At 42.3% G+C, this 19,220-nt stretch overlaps 1 protein-coding gene across 1 annotated transcript; it reads left to right on the plus strand.

Moving 5' to 3' along the window:
* Positions 1-1,706: 1,706 nt before the first annotated feature.
* Positions 1,707-17,852, plus strand: LOC311374825 (NLR family CARD domain-containing protein 3-like; the record flags this gene model as incomplete). The annotated part of the gene is made up of 12 exons (XM_084490581.1): positions 1,707-1,796; positions 2,563-2,631; positions 4,103-4,387; positions 7,592-9,410; positions 9,672-9,845; positions 10,333-10,506; positions 11,261-11,434; positions 11,955-12,128; positions 12,882-13,055; positions 15,082-15,255; positions 15,435-15,481; positions 17,296-17,852. Exons 1-12 carry the CDS (start codon positions 1,727-1,729, stop codon positions 17,850-17,852), a joined length of 3,891 nt encoding a protein of 1,296 aa, XP_084346707.1. The 5' UTR covers positions 1,707-1,726.
* Positions 17,853-19,220: the final 1,368 nt, after the last annotated feature.

Here is a 19,220-nt window from a genome sequence, read left to right on the forward strand (position 1 = left end):
TCTAGACATAGTGATAGAGTGTAGATCTAGTCATAGATAGTGATAGAGTGTGAATCTGATCTAGACATAGATAGGGATAGAGTGTGTATGAGCTCTAGACATAGATAGTGATCGAGTGTGTATGTGATCTAGACGTATTGAGGGCCCTATCTTGCGCCCGGCGCAATTGACTTTCTACACCGACGCATGTGTCGTTGCTAGTTTGCACCCGGTGCACAGCAACCATGCACCACTACACTTGCGCCTGGAGAGACGTGGCAGCGAAAAGCAGGGGCGTGTTCCGGCGCAAATGATACTTGGTGCTATTTTAGTGGTCTAAAAAATGCGCCAATGCAATTGAGCCACTGACCGAAAAATACCTGGTCTATAGCGGATAGCACAGTTGTTGTTGCTATTTTGATGTGACATGGCAGGTCAGAACTACAACATAGCCTACGCTTACACACACGTAGGCTATACACAGCACAAACATGCAAACTATTGACCTGATTTAAATATTATGATATCAAAGATTATTCATACGTGTGAAACTGCATAGAAATAGCAGGATTGTGGAAAAAAAATTTCAATAGGGCTGCATGAATGAATGAAGTATAGTAGGCTATGGCATGCATTAAAATAATAATAATAACAATAATACATTCGAGCAAAGTTTATTCCAGGCTTCCAAAACAAAATCTTGTTTTAGGGTAAATGGTTGGTTAAATGATTTAGGAAAGAACAGCTGATACAGCGGTAAGTTGTACTTTTAAATCAGTGCATCTGCAAACACTGTACATCAAACACATATGTTCTTGACACAGACATCATGTACAAGCCCATAACTTTTAGGATTGATGAGTATTTGATCGTGAGAAAACATAGTTTTACCGCGAGTGAGTGTTTAAAAGAATGAATGAATGCGGGTGATGCTTGGTGCGTGTGTGTGTGTGTGCGCACCTATCTGTTTAAACACACGCAAACTAAGCATGTAACGCATAATACAGTCCATGGCGATGTATATTAACAGGGGGACACATGCATATTATGAACACAAGCTGATAACGATAATGTATACAATACTGGTAACAAACGATGTTTGTTGCATATCATTAAATAGACCCACAGTTGCGGCCATCGAGGACCGCGTCCGCATATATGTGTTAAGTTGCCGCAATTTACATGACGAATCAGTGTTTCTGAAGTTGGAGAAGAAAACGCTATTCCATGTGTGAATTATGCCTATTATTTGGCCATAAACTGAGCCATTTGAAGTTTGAAATTCATGTGGTCATGCATCTGTCTCAGCGGAGACTGCAAACGCGCTGTCAAAATATTAACTTGCCAAGTCAAATGTGCTGGGTCTTAAAGGGGATGGCAGGTGGAACTCTCATTGGTTTATTGCACGTTACGCCCAAAACACACCTACAGGTTTCAGCCCAACCCTTTTTAGATTTGCGCTGGGCGCAAAGCTTGTTTATCTTGCCGTCATAATAGCAACAGCGCTGTAGAACCGCCCACAAAGTACTTTGACTTTGCGCCTTGACGTCTGCGTTTTAGACCATCTAACTAGGGCCCTGAGTGTTTATGTGATCTAAACAAAGTAGTAGTAATAAAGTGTATAAGTATATCAGACAGGAGAAGGATAGGACGTCTTCACTGCAGAAATGTCACGTTCGCTAATCAAATATAATCCACAGAAACAATATGTAGTTGTGTTTGTGTCCAGGTCTCCAGTCTTCTATGAATGAGGAGAGAGAGGAGGGGGGTCCTACCTCTAAAACCACTCTGTCTGGGGAACATGGCCGCCACAAGAGGTAAGAAGAAGATTTCTCACTGTCTGTGACTGTTCTCAGAGCTCAGCGGTGATATATCGAGAAAGGTCGAGAAAGCTGAAGTTCGGCTATCTGACTTTTTTTTTCTAAGTCAGAGAGGCAGGCCTGGCCAATCAGAGGCCACTCAGGCCACTAGCATGTGAGGAGGACAAGGCGATTGGTTTGTTTTGATTAACACCCGCCCCAACAGTCCGTATCAACCACACAGACAGCATGCGGAGGAAGGGGTGTGTGTGACACTGATGCTGCAGTCGCGGTGTGTGTGTGTAGCGAGCGCCGAGCAGAGAGGGAGAGTCGAGGCTTCGACTAGTACTGTAAACCATGGACCCCAACCCGGGTAAAAAAAAAAAGAAAAGGCGGTGCCGAGAGGGAGAGAGAGAGAGAAAAAGAAAGGCGCTGGAGGAGGATGTGGCCAAATGCCGTAAACTGACAAATTTATTCAGGCCCCCGCCCCCCCCAGCCAAGATACCTCTGCAAGTAAGTTATCTAAAACAACAACAACAACAACAACAAAAACACTGGTTCTTGAGGTCCAGGGACCTGGGTCCTTGAGGCTGTACACTTTTACACAGTAGGCTATAGGCCCTGGCCATGAAATTGAACAAGCCACTTTTTTATTTACTGTTATCATTCCATTATTATGTATATGAATACAAGGGCAAATTAAGTGAGACATAGGCGACACTATCTTACTCTATGAACTATAGTGTATGGAAAAACACTGTAAGCATATGTTTGCTATTCAAAGGTGGTGATGGTGATGACATGAGTCCTGCTGGTACTTCAGGAGAAGCCAGTGCAGAGAAGTTGGCAGAAGGTACAGAATCATTTCTAGAGCAACAACATGCAAGTTGCAGACATAACACCAACAGGCACTGCCATTTGACATAAATGGCTCTCATTTGTAATACAGTAATAGCTGCCATTCAATCAAGCACTAGTGGTGTTGAATTTTGCTGTCTGTTGCTGACTTGCTGTTATGTATCCCAGCCCTATATTAGAATATGAGTCAATATTATGTGATTGCTTATTAGGAACTATACTCTCGACTCAGACTGTATTATACATTGCGTCTATCAGTGCATGTATGTTCTGTGAACATGTATTCAAAGGCTGTCCCCTCATAGCTGATTAATTGTTTGATTTGGACTTTGTTGTCTTTGTTTATTAGGTTATATTGTAGGCTACACATAAAGATATATGCCAAAGAGGCAGTTGACATTCCACATGATATGATGTTTATGTAACCTTGGCACTGCGTTAAACCTTTATTCTCTACTAGTAAGTGTGTTAGTGGATTTTGCTGAGGATTGTTGTGTTACTGTATTTTACCAGCCCGGCCCCAAACACAAAAGTTACTGTATATTCCTAACTTAGTTTGTACAAAGGTCCCATATTTTAACTTCTATTTGGAATGCACTGTGTGTGTGTGTGTGTGTGTGTGTGTGTGTGTGTGTGTGTGTGTGTGTGTGTGTGTGTGTGTGTTCATGCGTGCATGTGCGTGTACATGCGTGCCAATGCATGTAGGTGTGGGCGTGAGCGTGCGCGTGTGGGCAAGGCTGTGGTAGATAAACCGCATTTAACACTATAACTTAAATAAGAGAGTTTGAGGAGACCGGAGCAAGAATGAGAAAAGACTTTATTTTTACTCGCGAACAAGTAAGAGCAAAGCCGAGTTGGTTTGACAAAGAACTCCAGAGCTGGTCACGGGCTGCTCCTTATGTATCCCTTTCTGTCTATCAAGAATGTTTGTCTCATCTGGATCTCCTGCACATACATGTCTGAGTTTTTTAAGGAGTGGGTCAGCAACAGTTTATGGCATCAATTGGAGTGTCCAGTTGTTCTTTTGCCCCTAGGCTAACCTCAGTTCACCTGGTTCTTGACCTCTATCCCATCCTCGTCGCCACAATCAAGCCAATCACCAGACTTTCTGGCACCACTCTAGGCCACTGTTAGAGAGGAGTGGTGACATGTCTTCTTTAAGCTTTTCTCCACCATTGTTATATTTATATAGCATATAGGCCCGATAAAAAGTATATGTTAACATAATAATGTAAGGTAAATTTTCTTCCATAAGGCCAGGGTGGCCTGGTTACATTACTGACTCCTGGCCTGAAAAAGTCTCCCAGTCCGGCCCTGACCACTGGTCTACACAATCACCACTAACGGAGTCGTTCATTTGGATCTTTGTATTTATGCCTGCTATTTGATTTTAAAACAGGCCGAAGACGAATTGATATTGACTACCACATTGTAAATGTAATATTGCCTTTTGCATTCTGTTTCAGAGCTAAAAAGGATCCGTAGTGATTTCGTGGATCGTGTCGGAAATACAACTTTGAATGGTCTGCTGGATGACCTTTTGCAGAAGAAAGTGTTGAGTACCAACGAGAAGGACACTGTGTTGGAGCGCCAGACGATCAGAGCGAACCAGGCTCGGGATCTGATCGACATGGTGATCAGGAAAGGGGAGAGAGCAAGTCAGGTGATGATTGATTCTATGTTCAAGAGGGACGAGCCACTATACATCACCCTGGGTCTGATCCTCCCTCCCAGCCCTGCTGATCGTGTGGGTGAGTTGTAACTAGGAATGGGTTTTCTCAATAAGCCCTGCCCACTTTAATCTGACAAGGGCCTAACACGAACCAGAAGCTTCTTTATCCTTTCATCTCCTGGGATCCAACCATTAATTATTGTCGTTTCAGGACATTTGTTTAGACTGCATATCCAAAGCCATTCTCCCTACTTCGTTGAAAAGTGTTAAATAATTATAATTTAAATACCCGAACAGCACAGCAGCTGTCTAATGTTTTTTTGTACAATTAAATTTGTTGTTGGATGAAGCCTTTGATGTTACAGTAATGTTGCAATGAATTGACTGTTTCAGAATTGACTGCTGAATTGAATATATCTGCACCTCAAACAGATCTGACCTGAGGAGAATAATGGCTTTACACGACAACTATCTGAACACAAACCGCGAAAGTGGCGTTGCGTTTCCACTTTTCATTCCGCGTTTAGACGAGCGTCTTTGGGTCGAAATCTGTGTGCATACGGTGACGCATGTTTGTTGTGGTTTGCCTGTACTGCACATGGATGTGACGTAAATGTGTACGGGACGAGAGCCAGTGTGAGCAGCTCACTTTTGTGTTGTTAACCCTTTAGACGGAAACGCAACAGTGGAGCGTTTTTAAGATTTCCACTCTGGAGGGTGGGTTCATTTTTTTGCGTTTTTAAGCCCAGAAAACGCTGTCTCCGTCTAAATGAAAGGCACATCTGATCAAATATTTTGTCGGTTTCACCCGGGAGCGTTGTCGTGTAAAGCCAGCCTAAATGAACATGAACCTAACCTCCTTCTCAGGTTTCTCAGTAGATTAGAACATGAAGAATTTACATCTAGGGATTGAAATCCACTCATCACCTTATTTATTAAACTGATATTAAACATACATAATAAACCATACGTGCTTATAAGATAAAATTGTCAACCATCCCTGGCTTGAGGTAGTTTACATGTGTGACAAACACAATCTTAAGTAATGCATGTATAACCAAATAAAACAAATCCCTATACCAAACACATGGGTTAACATAAAGGTGTAACATACATGAGCATAATGACAATCACTTCTACTCTGACAATCAGTATGTATTCAAACAATTAACATCAATACCACTGTCTGTGATTGTGGAATACATTCATAAAGCAGCCAGTGTTTGAATCTGACTGTAGTATTAATTAGTTAACCTTAACATATAAGTAGTAACTTAAGTGAGAGAAAGACTGCAGGGGCCAACTTCAGAGTCAGCAGAGTAACCGGGGTTCATCTCAGAGGGCTGTCATGAGGTGTGAGTGACACATGAATGTCCCTCAGAATGTAGACCTTCATTGACTGTGCTTTTTCCACACTTATTTCCTTATATGGGCAAGATAATGGCTTCCTTTAAGAATATGGTTAATACACTCATACGGCAGGCAATGTTTAACTTTGACTGTTACTGTGTTAGTGAGTTAGTTAGCCATAACATATAGAACAAATGAAGGGCAGATCTGTAGCGTGGCTTGGGTATGGCGTGGCCAAAAACAAAATACTTCTTCACTTGGAGCAACAGAAAATAAAACAATACCTTAATCCCAGGTGTAGGTTGTTGAGATGAGTTAACGACGGCAAAGGCAGTCTCTCACGGAATGATGCAGGCCGTCTCTCTATATTTTGCAAAACTTCGACACAGCAAAGTCTTCGGCATCCAAATATGTCTATTCAGTCTGAAAAACACGCAGGAAACCAATATAAAGTCAGACTCTCGAATATGTTCCGTTAGTTACGCTAACATTGCCATCTTGTGGAACAAAAGCACGGAGACACTTCTCGACGTGGCATCTCCTCTTCCCTTCTCTCGTCTCTCTCTCTTGTTCGCCCAGTTTGCGACCTTTCACCCAATAAGTTAATCACAGCATACAAAAGTAATAAAACAAAGTACATTTTACATACAGACATCAAAATAATACCTTTCACACTATACAATAAACTTTAGCAATTAAATATTTTCAAACAAAACTCTTAAAAGGAATTAAAACATATTGATCCATCAACACAGCTGTGTATTAGACTACAATTCCCATAATCCCTTTCCCTTTCAACCAAAATAAATAGAAAGGAGATATGAACTACAACCAGTTCTAGAGCTTATTTCTTGTTTATTATTTCTTCATCTTATTTTCTAAGATCATTTTAGTGATGTTTAATTATGAACTTTAACAAATGTACTTTATTAAATCCTAATGTATTAGCACTTATTCAACTAAGATGCTTATGAGCGCTGCGCTACATTTTGAAAACAGAATGAATAATTATTTTGAAGTGCAGAAGAGACTCTTATTTGTCCTGCTCACATTAAATGATATAATGGGAGATTTTTTACATCCCTTTTTCAACATCAAGATATCTTTCCTCGGGTTAGGGTAAAGGTATCAGGTTAAATTGTTTTAACCAGATAGGGTTATTGTGGGGTATCAGGTTAAATGGTTTGATCCAGATATGTAGGGTTATTGTGGGATAGGTTAAATGGTTTGATCCAGACATGTAGGGTTATTGTGGGATATCAGGTTAAATGGTTTGATCCAGATATGTAGGGTTATTGTGGGTCTATCAGGTTACAGAATGTTAAACATATGCTGCAAAATAATTCAGGGAAGAGATGCAACACTATCTTGTTATATCAGCATAGCGAGTCACTTTCCACTGAGTAACTATCATTATTACAACAATCATTGCTACAATCATATTGCTTTTGAAATAACTTCAAAATGCAAAGTCTTTTTTTATAAACACCTGGTACACTAACTAAGTTGTTGATGCTCCGTTTTATGTATAGGGACCCTAGTCATGCTACTGCAGATGTTTTCTGCTATTTTGAGCAATATTAATGATTAAGAAATGCAGATTGGAAGCGTTCGGTGCACCGCCCCTAGCCAATGCACTGTTAGCCATTTGGGCTCTTAGTGTTGCTCTGGGCAAGCTATCTACTGGTTGATCAACGGAAAAATTACCTAAACGGCTTATTTGATCTGTTTTCATGCAGAAATAGACCCTGGGTTCAATTTTCGCTGAACATTTTGAATCTGTAACGCGCAGTCCTTGTTATGACCAGCTCTTTTGACCCAAGTTATAAAGCCTCTAAATATCATGAAGTTGATCATTTAAGAGGAAATATTGCCATGTTTCCACTGATTTCACCATCCACTATCTGATGTCTTCTGTTGTTTTCTCATTTAGGATCTGCTGCTGTCGAGTGCCAACATAAATTCAAGTCTCATTTGAAGAAGAAGCTCAGGCGTGTGGTTGAGGGAATGCCTAAAGCAGGACAGCCAACAGGTCTGGACGACTTCTACACAGAGCTCTTCATCACAGAGGGCGGCAGTGGAGAGGTCAACAAGGAACATGAGGTCAGACTGATTGAAACAGCTTCCAGGAGACCGGTCAAGGAGGAAACACCAATCAAATGTGAAGACATCTTTAAACCCTTACCTGGAAAAGACAAACCAATCAGAACAATAATGACAACTGGAGTGGCCGGCATTGGTAAAACCATCTTAACACACAAGTTCACTCTGGACTGGGCTGAAGGCAAAGCCAACCACGACATACACTTCACATTTCTCTTGACTTTCAGAGAGCTGAATTTACTGAAAGGGAAAGAGTTTAGCTTGGTGGAACTTCTTCATCACTTCTTTATTGTGACCAAAGAAGCTGGAATCTGCAGATTCGACCGGTTCCAAGTTGTCTTCATCTTGGATGGTCTGGATGAGTGTCGACTTCCTCTGGACTTCCAGAACAACCAGACCTGGACTGATGTCACAAAGCCGACCTCAGTGGACGTGCTGCTGACAAACCTCATCAGGGGAGACCTGCTTCTCTCCGCTCGCATCTGGATAACCACACGCCCTGCGGCAGCCAATCGGGTCCCTGCTGAGTGTGTTGACATGGTAACAGAGGTGAGAGGGTTCACCGACCCACAGAAGGAGGAGTACTTCAGGAAGAGATTCAAAGACAAGGAGCTGGCCGAAACAATCATCTCCCACGTCAAGAAATCACGAAGCCTCCACATCATGTGTCACATCCCAGTCTTCTGTTGGATCACTGCTACAGTTCTGGAGGACATCTTCAAAAAATCTCAGACAGATGAGATGCCCAAGACCGTGACTCAGATGTACAGCCACTTCCTGAGGGTTCAGTTCATACAGGGGGACAGGAAGTACCATGGGAGAGCTGAAACAGATCCAGACTGGAGTTCAGAGAGCAGGGAGATCATTGTTTCTTTGGGAAAACTGGCGTTCAATCAGCTGGAGAAAGGCAACCTGATCTTCTACAAGGCCGACCTGGCAGAGTGTGGCTTCGATATCGGAGCAGCCTCAGTGTACTCAGGAGTGTTCACCCAGATCTTTAAAGAGGAGCGTGTGCTGTACCAGAAGAAGGTGTTCTGCTTTGTCCATCTGAGCATCCAGGAGTTTCTGGCTGCCCTTTATGTCTTTCTGTCCTTCATCAACAATGGTGTCAATCTGCTCTCAGGACAACGAAAATTCCTGAGGTCTATTCTTGTTCGAAACAAACAAACAGAAAAAAGAAAGCTCAAACTCTACCGGAGTGCTGTGGACAAGTCTTTACAGAGTGAGAACGGACACCTGGACTTGTTCCTCCGCTTCCTCCTGGGCCTCTCTCTGGAGACCAATCAGATTCACCTACAAGGTCTGCTTGGACAGACAGGAAAAGTTCATGTAAGCTCATATACCAATCAGGAAACGGTGTCTTACATCAAGGAGAAGATAGGTGGAGATCTTTCCCCAGAGAGAAGTATCAATCTGTTCCACTGTCTGAATGAGCTGAACGACCGTTCTCTACTGGAGGAGATCCAACAGTACCTGACATCAGGAAGGCTCTCCAGAGAATCTCTCTCCCCTGCTCAGTGGTCCGCTCTGGTCTTCATCTTACTGACATCAGAAGAGGAGCTGGACGTGTTTGACCTGAAGAAATACTCTTCTTCAGAGGAGGGTCTACTGAGGCTGCTGCCAGTGGTCAAAGCCTCCAAAACATCTCTGTAGGTTCACTAATAACATGTATAACAATACACACAACACAATATACATAAAACTGGAATATAAGGTTAAAATAATATGCATAAGATCTCTGTAGGTTCATAACAACATGTATTACTATTCTACTCACAACATAATAAACATACTAGAATATAAAAGTTATAATAATATACAAAACATCTCTGTAGGTGTACTATTAAAGTATAATGTATAACAAAAAAGTATAAAAAGTTCCTAACATGTTCTGTTTACTTTTGGCCAAGGCTGAATGGCTGTAATCTGTCAAAGAGATGCTGTGAAGCTCTGGCCTCAGTTCTCAGCTCCAACTCCTCTAGTCTGAGAGAGCTGGACCTGAGTACCAATGATCTGAAGGATTCAGGAGTGAAGCTGCTCTCTGCTGGACTGGGGAGTCCACACTGTACACTGGAAACTCTCAGGTCAGTTATCAGCCTCTTCTTCAAACTGGTTATTCTAGCTTCCAGTAAGTGCTTCTCCTGCCTGATGCATTTCTGTTGCTCTTTTCCCTGCTGACAAAACACTCCCTGGTTCTACACAATGTTAGAACATGTGAAGAAACGGTCTTAGCGTACCAAACACAGCGGAGTTCTCCTGACTAAAACTGAACAATATCTCATTGAGTTGTAGCTATTGAGAAAGGAGCATTTGTTTAAGATCCTGTTTCACATCCATGTGAAGGAAGTTCTACTGTCTGTGATGATGTCATCTCCCCACTTCCTCTTCCTGTTCTCAGACAGGGTGACACAGCTTTGTCTCCATAATGTATCAATAAAGCTTTAACTTGTCCTCCAAATGGAATGATGAATACACTTTATAAATGTGGTTAATTTAGTACAAACTGCTCTCAACCAGAAAGAGTAAATGGTGTGTGTGTGTGTGTGTGTGTGTGTGTGTGTGTGTGTGCAGGTTGTCTGGCTGCCTGATCACACAGGAAGGCTGTGCTTCTCTGGCCTCAGCTCTGAGCTCCAACTCCTCTATTCTGAAAGAGCTGGACCTGAGTACCAATGATCTGCAGGATTCAGGAGTGAAGCTGCTCTCTGCTGGACTGGGGAGTCCACACTGTACACTGGAAACTCTCAAGTCAGTTTTACTCAATGGACAAACAGTTACACCACAAGGTTCAATATCAAAATACATTTAACAGATTTAGATCCATAAAAGTGCGCACATAAAGTGAAGCAGCACGCAACTGACACCCCCACGCAGACAAATGCTGTCTTTGCTCTCGTGCTCGAAAAGTATTTTCCTGCTCACTTGGTTAATTATTCTCCTCACAACACAATATACATAATATTGGAATAAAACAAATTATTATGCACAAAACATCTCTGTAGATCTACTTTTTGTTTCAGTACTATGAATAACATGTATTATTTTGTAATACATGTTATTCATAGTACTGAAATAAAAAGTAATATTAATATTAGTGCTGTCAGTGAAACGTGTTATTAACGGCATTAACGCAAACTCATTTAAACAGCGTCAATATTTTTATTGTGACATTAACGTTCTTTAATCTGCGGGAAAAACCGCCCAATCTGGCAACACTGCCTGAACGTCCTCACGCTCTAGCGTCAACGTAAATCAATGAGACCAACTGAAAACAAAGCCATATTAAACTTAAACTGTGATTCTGAATAAAGTATAAATGATATCGAAATTCTGTTTCGATATTATTATAAAAAATATATTTTATAAAGCTTTAACTTGTCCTCCAAATGGAATGATGAATAGGCCTACACTTTATAAATGTGGTTACTTTAGTACGAACTGCTCTCAACCAGAAAGAATAAATGGTGTGTGTGTGTGTGTGTGTGTGTGTGTGTGTGTGCAGGTTGTCTGGCTGCCTGATCACACAGGAAGGCTGTGCTTCTCTGGCCTCAGTTCTCAGCTCCAACTCCTCTAGTCTGAGAGAGCTGGACCTGAGTACCAATGATTTGCAGGATTCAGGAGTGAAGCTGCTCTCTGCTGGACTGGGGAGTCCACACTGTACACTGGAAACTCTCAGGTCAGTTATCAGCCTCTTCTTCAAACTGGTTATTCTAGACTCCAGTAAGTGCTTCTCCTGCCTGATGCATTTCTGTTGCTCTTTTCCCTGCTGACAAAACATTCCATGGATCTGCATAATGTTAGAACATGTGAAGAAACGGTCTTAGCGTACTAAACACAGCAGAGTTCTCCTGGCTGTAACCAAACAATATCTCATCTGAGTTGTAGCTATTGAGAAAGGAGCATTTGTTTAAGATCCTGTTTCACATCCATGTGAAGGAAGTTCTACTGTCTTTGATGATGTCATCTCCCCACTTCCTCTTCCTGTTCTCAGACAGGGTGACACAGCTTTGTCTCCATAAAGTATCAATAAATCTTTAACTTGTCCTCCAAATGGAATGATGAATACACTTTATAAATGTGGTTACTTTAGTACAAACTGCTCTCAACCAGAAAGAATAAATGGTGTGTGTGTGTGTGTGTGTGTGTGTGTGTGTGTGTGTGTGTGTGTGTGTGTGTGTGTGTGTGTGTGTGTGTAGGTTATCTCGCTGCCTGATCACACAGGAAGGCTGTGCTTCTCTGGCCTCAGCTCTCAGCTCCAACTCCTCTAGTCTGAAAGAGCTGGACCTGAGTACCAATGATCTGAAGGATTCAGGAGTGAAGCTGCTCTCTTCTGGACTGGGGAGTCCACACTGTACACTGGAAACCCTCAGGTCAGTTTTACTCAATGGACAAACAGTTACACCACAAGGTTCAATATCAGAAGACATTTAACAGACTTAGATCCATAAAAGTGCGCACGTAAAGTGAAGCAGCACACAACTGACGGCCCCACTCGGACAAATGCTGTCTTTGCTCTCGTGCTCGAAAAGTATTTTCCTGCTCACTTGGTTATTTATTCTCCTCACAACACAATATACATAATATTGGAATAAAACATAGTTATCCACAAAACATCTCTGTAGATCTACTTTTTATTTCAGTACTATGAATAACATGTATTACAAAATAATGCATGTTATTCATAGTACTGAAATAAAAAGTAATATTAATGCTGTCAGTGAAACACGTTATTAACTGCGTTAACGCAAACCCAATTACACAACGTAATTTTTTTTATCGTGACATTAACGTTCTTTAAACTGCAGGAAAAAACGCCCAATCTGGCAACACTGCCTGAACGTCCTCACGGTCTAGCGTCAACGTAAATCAATGAGACCAACTGAAAACAAAGCCATATTAAACTTAAACTGTGATTCTGAATAAAGTATTAATGATATCGAAATTCTGTTTCGATATTATTGTAAAAAATATATTTTATAAAGCTTTAACTTGTCCTCCAAATGGAATGATGAATAGGCCTACACTTTATAAATGTGGTTACTTTAGTACGAACTGCTCTTTACCAGAAAGAATAAATGGTAATAAATGTGTGTGTGTGTGTGTGTATGTGTGTGTGTGTGCAGGTTGTCTGGCTGCCTGATCACACAGGAAGGCTGTGCTTCTCTGGCCTCAGCTCTGAGCTCCAACTCCTCTAGTCTGAGAGAGCTGGACCTGAGTACCAATGATCTGAAGGATTCAGGAGTGAAGCTGCTCTCTGCTGGACTGGGGAGTCCACACTGTACACTGGAAACTCTCAGGTCAGTTATCAGCCTCTTCTTCAAACTACGTCTTGGGGTTGCTTAATATGTAAGGGATGATCCACGACTAGGTGGACTGTTATCAATATCGATATGTATGTTATACGTGATGTAACTCTGGCCAGCTGATGTGAGGGTTAGGGGTTGTTGACCTGTTAACTGCTAGTATGTTATACGTTATGTAACTCTGGTCAGCTGATGAGAGCTGAGGAGTTGTCATTAGTGTAGACATGGTGATGAGGCTTTAGCCGTGCTGTGATCTGAATATAATGCACCCCTCACCACTAAAACATCACTGGCCGTGGTAAAGTGAAACATATTGAACAGTAAAGATGTCCTTTATTAATGTGGCGGCGTGGAGGCTCTCAATGTGAATCTTAGGTTGCTCGACAACGCCACCTTGGGAATTGCACCCAAGGAATTATTATATATTATTTGACATTGATCAAAAACACAGGTTCGTTCCACTCAACATGTGGTTCCCAGTTTAAAAAAATACTTTGTTTAATAAAATATATATATTATCACAAAAATGAGCATTCATCCCAACTAATAAACAAGGAGCCTAATCAGGGGCTGAGGCCTACTGGTGGGGAAAGAGCAGGTGAAGGGAAAGGGGACTCAACAGGAATAAATTAAAGGGAAAGGGTTCACCCAGACACACGTGGCAGTCACACACTGGCATCACCAAATCCAAGGAAGCACAGCACACAAGAATGAGGGACCACCACCCACGTCCCCAGCACCACCACCAGCCTGCAGCCACTGAGAAGGAAACAAAAAGGAAGTTACAACGGAAATAATTAACCCAAAATGTATGAAGCAATATACAACATAAAGCAGGAAATAGTTCACAAAATAAACTTAACAAAACAATTTACTTAATCAAAATAATAAAGTACAAAAAACAAAACAAAATTAAGGGATTAACTCCTCAAAATCATTCGGCTCAAATTAAAGGGATAAACAGGTTAAAAGTGTGGTGTCGGCAGTCCACCATGCAAGCCGGCTGTAGCCAAAAGCCAGCAACAGCAGCACCACCAAGCAGCACAGAGCAGCAAGGAATAAGTGGCTGCCGGAGACAAAGCAAGGGACAATGTTGTATATAGCAGCAGAGACAAACGGTGTGATTAGCAGCAGAGACAAGCTGTAGACAAAGCTATGGACAAAAGCTGTGTACAAAGCAGCAGCGGCCCCAATCAGCTGGTGGCGGAGTCAGATAAATCAGATAAATCTATAGATTTCGGCCAGCTGATGAGCGTTCCCTGTCAATAAACATAAAATTAGTATGGCTAAGCTACATTTAGCAAGGCTTTTGGAGGCTAGATTTAAGGAAGCATACCCGTTTTCAAAGTCAAACCTGCACAGGGAGAGGGAGGGAGGGAGAGAGACACACAGCAGGGGACATCTACCTGTGACCACACTAGCATTAGCTACAGGATAGCATTTGGTGTAACACAGAGAGAGAGGACACTTACCGCTCGAGAGAACCAGCGACTAAACGGAGCACGGAGCACGCAGTCGCTGCTCTGCAGTGAAAACACACCGGCTTTGAGCATGAGGACACAGTGATAAATGAAACGAATCAGTAGCCGCAGCAAGGGTGCGGAGCATTACCTGCACGGGCAAACACCTGACCCGGAAATGATGCATCAGTGAGAGCACAAGAAGGAGGGCCGTACTTATGTACTGCCGCCCTAGTGGTCAGCTGACGCAATTAACTGCAGCAAGTCAACCCTATTTCTATGCTGCTACATTAACATCATATTAGTTTGGTGTAGTGCTGCTCATGTCCGATGCATTTCTGTTGATCTTTTCCATGCTGACAAAACACTCCCTGGTTCTACACAATGTTAGAACCTGTGGATAAACGGCCTTAGTGTACCAAACACAGCGGACTTCTCCTGACTCTAACAGAACAATATCTCATTGTCCTCCATATGGAATGAATACACTTTCTAAATGTGTTTAATTTGGTACAAACTGCTAGATAGAATAAATGGTGTGTGTGTGTGTGTGTACACAGGTTGTCTGGCTGCCTGGTCACACAGGAAGGTTGTGCTTCTCTGGCCTCAGCTCTGAGCTCCAACCCCTCCCATCTGAGAGAGCTGGACCTGAGCTACAATCACCCAGGAGACTCTGGAGCTGCGCTGCTCTCTGCTGGACTGGAGGATCCACGCTGGAGACTGGACACTCTCAGGTATGGAGAGAGGACAGCTCTCCACTCGGGGACAAAGTCTCCTACAAGGGTTCAAGCCGCTGCTAGATGAAGCGCTTTGAAAAGGCAGCTGTAACTCATGTTGTGTAGAGAGTGAAAAGACAGCAGATGATGATGGTGAATGTTTCAACATGCTGCTCTCACTTTGTTTCCCCCCCCAGTGTGGAGCACGGTGGAGTGTGGAGGCTGAAACCAGCTCTAAACAAGTGTAAGTGTCTGTTTAGTTTGATTCATCACAACACTATGGTTCATCAATTCATCTCCAGCCTGTATGTGAGCTCAGATCGTTCAGTCTGTTGTTTACAAAGGTGTCCCTTTGAAGGCTGGTGCAATGTGTGTGTTTTGGGAAATTCAAAAGTTTAATATCTTGGAAGGTTACGTGTGTGTAATAAGCTCATCATGCCAAATATTTTGATGTATTATATGTTTATGTAGTGTAATTATTGAGGGAGTAAATGCACTTTATACATTTGTCTTGGTTTCAATGTTTTGATTGGGTCCGCCACTCACACACACATGGGATTTCTAATTAAATTTAACTTTAATTATCTTAAACACAATGTCTATTATTGATTAGAAAATCTACAGCACATGATCCCACTATCGTACCTATCACATGATACTTATTTTGTCTTTCTATGTTAATGTTTGAAGCTGAATGTTGAACAATGTTACACTGAATCTAGAAAATCTGCTGAACATTTTGAAGGTAGAATGAAGTCTGTAGAATGAAGTATGAATGAGTTGAAGGGTTTTGAAGTCATACTACTGACGCTGAAATGCTCCGCTCCACTGCTGAAGCTGAATGTTGAATAATTACAATGAATCTAGGAAATCTGCTGAACAATTTGAAGGTAGATTCAAGTCTATAGAATGAAATATGAATGAGTTGAAGGGTTTTGAAGTCTCACCGCTAACGGCAAAGCTAACATCAGCGCTAATGCTACCGTCAACGCTAACGTCAACGCTAATGTTAATGCTAACTTCAATGGTTACGTCAGAGCTAACGCAAATGTCAACGCAAACGTCAGCGCTAATGCTAACATCAGTGCTAATGCTAACGTCCATACTAACTTCATCGCTAACGCTAGTCATTGCTAACGCTAACATTAATGTTAACGTCAGCGCTTACGCTAATGTCAGTGCTAATGCTAACTTCAAAGGTTACGTCAGCGCTAAACAACGCTAATGCTAATTTCAATGCTAACATTAGCGTTAACACTAATATCAATGCTAATGTAAGCGCTAATGCTAATTTAAATGCTAATGTCAACGCTAACGTCAATGCTAAAGTCACAGCTAACGCTAACATCAGCACTAACGTCAGTGCTAACGTCAATGCTACACTAATGTCGACGCTAACGTCAATGCTAATCTCAGCGCTAACACTAAAGTCCTTACTAACGCTGATGTCAATGCAAGCGTCAGTGCTAATGCTAAAGACAGCACTAACTCTAAAGTAATTGCTAACGCTAAAGTAATTGATAACGCTAACTTCATAGCTAACGCTAACGTCAACGCTGATGTTAACGTCAATGCTAACTTCAGCGCTAATGCTAATGCCAGTGCTAACGCTAATGTCAACGCAAACGCTAATGTCAGTGCTAACGCTAACTTCAACGCTAACGTAAGAGCTAACGCTAACGTCAGCGCTAACACTAATTTCACTGCTAACATCAACGGTAATGCTCACGTCGATGCAAGCGTCAGCGCTAATGCTAACGTCAAGGGTAACTGCAGCGCTAATGATAACGTCAATGCTAACTTCAGTATCAACGTTAAAGCTAACTTCAGCGCTAACGCTAACGCCAGCGCTAACGTCCATTATTGTAGTATCTACATTGTATCTATCATAGTAATCATAGTATCTAGTAGTACTATCCTCTTCAAGTGGTTGAAGAGGATGAAGCATGAATCAGCGGTTTTTGAATTTTCCAACTGAAACGAATGGGGGGATTTTGGGCGAATAACCTGGAATATCTCGGGAATTATGAATAATATCATGTCTTGTTCTCCCGTCAGATGCCTGTGAACTCACACTGGACCCAAACACAGCCCACAGACGACTCTCTCTGTCTGAGGACAACAGAAAGGTGAAGTGGGTCGGAGAGGACCGGTCGTATCCGGATCACCCAGAGAGATTTGACTCCCTGCCCCAGGTGTTGTGTAGAGAGGCTCTGACTGGCCGCTGTTACTGGGAGGTAGAGAGGAAAGGATGTGTTGAGATAGGAGTGACATACAGAGGAATCACAAGGAGAGGAGGGGGTGTTGACAGAGCGCTTGGAAGGAACAACAAGTCCTGGAGTCTTGTTTGTGATGATGATGGTTACTCTGCCTGGTACAACGGTAGTCAGACAGACATACGTCTCCCCGCCGCTGGCTCTACCAGAGTAGGAGTGTATCTGGACCGGCCTGCTGGCACTCTGTCCTTCTACAGAGTGTCCCGAGGTGTAGGAGGGTCCTCAGACACACTGACACACATCCACACCTTCAGGTCCACCTTCACCCAGGAGGACCTCCTCCCTGGGTTTGGGGTAGAGTGGTGGGAGGGAACCTCAGTGTCTCTGTGTCGGTTGTAGAAAGAAAACAGACAGACAGACGGGGGGCGGGCGCACGCACACACACACACACAGGAAGATGTTTTCGTCCGGGGCCGGAGGTTTGGAGGCCTTTTTTGTAGTTTCTGTGGCAGTTATAGTCTCTCTCTCTCTCTCTCTCTCTTTTACTCTCTCTCTCTCTCTCTCGCTCGCTCTCTTTCTCGCTCGTCTCCCCCTCCTCCCCCCTCCTCGTCCCCTCCTCCCCCCCCGTCTCCCTCTCCCCCCCCCCCCCCCCCCCGTCTCCCTCTCCCCCTCCTCCCCCCCCGTCTCCCTCTCCCCCTCCTTTTTATGGGGCTTCCTAAAAGTTGATGCTGGTAAACCATGAAAGGAAGAGACTTTTAAGATCTTCCATAGGGTTACCTGAGCAGATTTTGTTAAGATTTGATTTTTAATTTGAAATGTATATTAAATACCTATTGATGGTAAATCACATGTTTTTTTTATGCTACAATATTTGTCCATTTTCAGACATTACCATATTTTATTCTCCAGGGCTCTGATCATCACTTTTGTCCTAATCCTAACAAGGATGATTTAGATGAGATTAGATTCATTAGGATCCCGATTAGCAACACACCAGAGAGAGAGCTAGTCTTCCTGGGTCCCAAACATCAAATATAGACAACAGACAATCACTTGTTTGACCTTATGTCAAACTCAAATAGAAATAGACTAATAAAAAAGTTTAAAAAAGATATGAAGGCTACAAAAAGAAATGACAACATTAAAAATGTATATACATTATGGACCACATGATTTTTTTGCAGACTTTTTAAAGTTGTATTTGCTATTTTTGCTAGAACGTATGTTTTTTTGGTAGTTCATTCCATAATGAAATAGTTGTGTAAATGATGGTATTTTTCAGTAGATTGGACCTCGGTCTGGGTAAAGCTAGCTGTCCTTTACTTGCTCCTCTAGTGCTATGACCGTGTCTGTCAGACACACTGACTAGACCTTCAGCAAAGAAGGCGGGTCTTTTGCAGTTTAAGACTGACCTTAGGAACAACAAGAGGTTAAGAGAGATTGTTTGTTTTACTGTGAGCCATGAAAGGCTAGTATGCATTACTTCAGTGTTAGTGTGAATAGAGCAGCTCGGTGCCAAAGGAACCTGATTTAAAGCAGATTTTATATTTCATTCATAATAACCAGGAGGTCTGTGTTGTAAATGACTTTAAACTGAGTATTGATTCCTGGTGTTCTGTTGGGAACCAAACGGCAGCAGAACATGTTCAGTTATTAAAGATACGTGCACACCTGTTTATGATTAGTAAAGTCTGCAGCTTCTATTGTTTCAGTCCTTGTGTTTATTGTGTACATGTAAGGGACTATTTTTCTGTTGCATTTGTTAAT

The sequence above is a fragment of the Micromesistius poutassou genome (genome assembly GCF_964030765.1).
Source record: "Micromesistius poutassou genome assembly, contig: SCAFFOLD_3226, whole genome shotgun sequence".
Taxonomy (NCBI): Eukaryota; Metazoa; Chordata; class Actinopteri; order Gadiformes; family Gadidae; genus Micromesistius; species Micromesistius poutassou.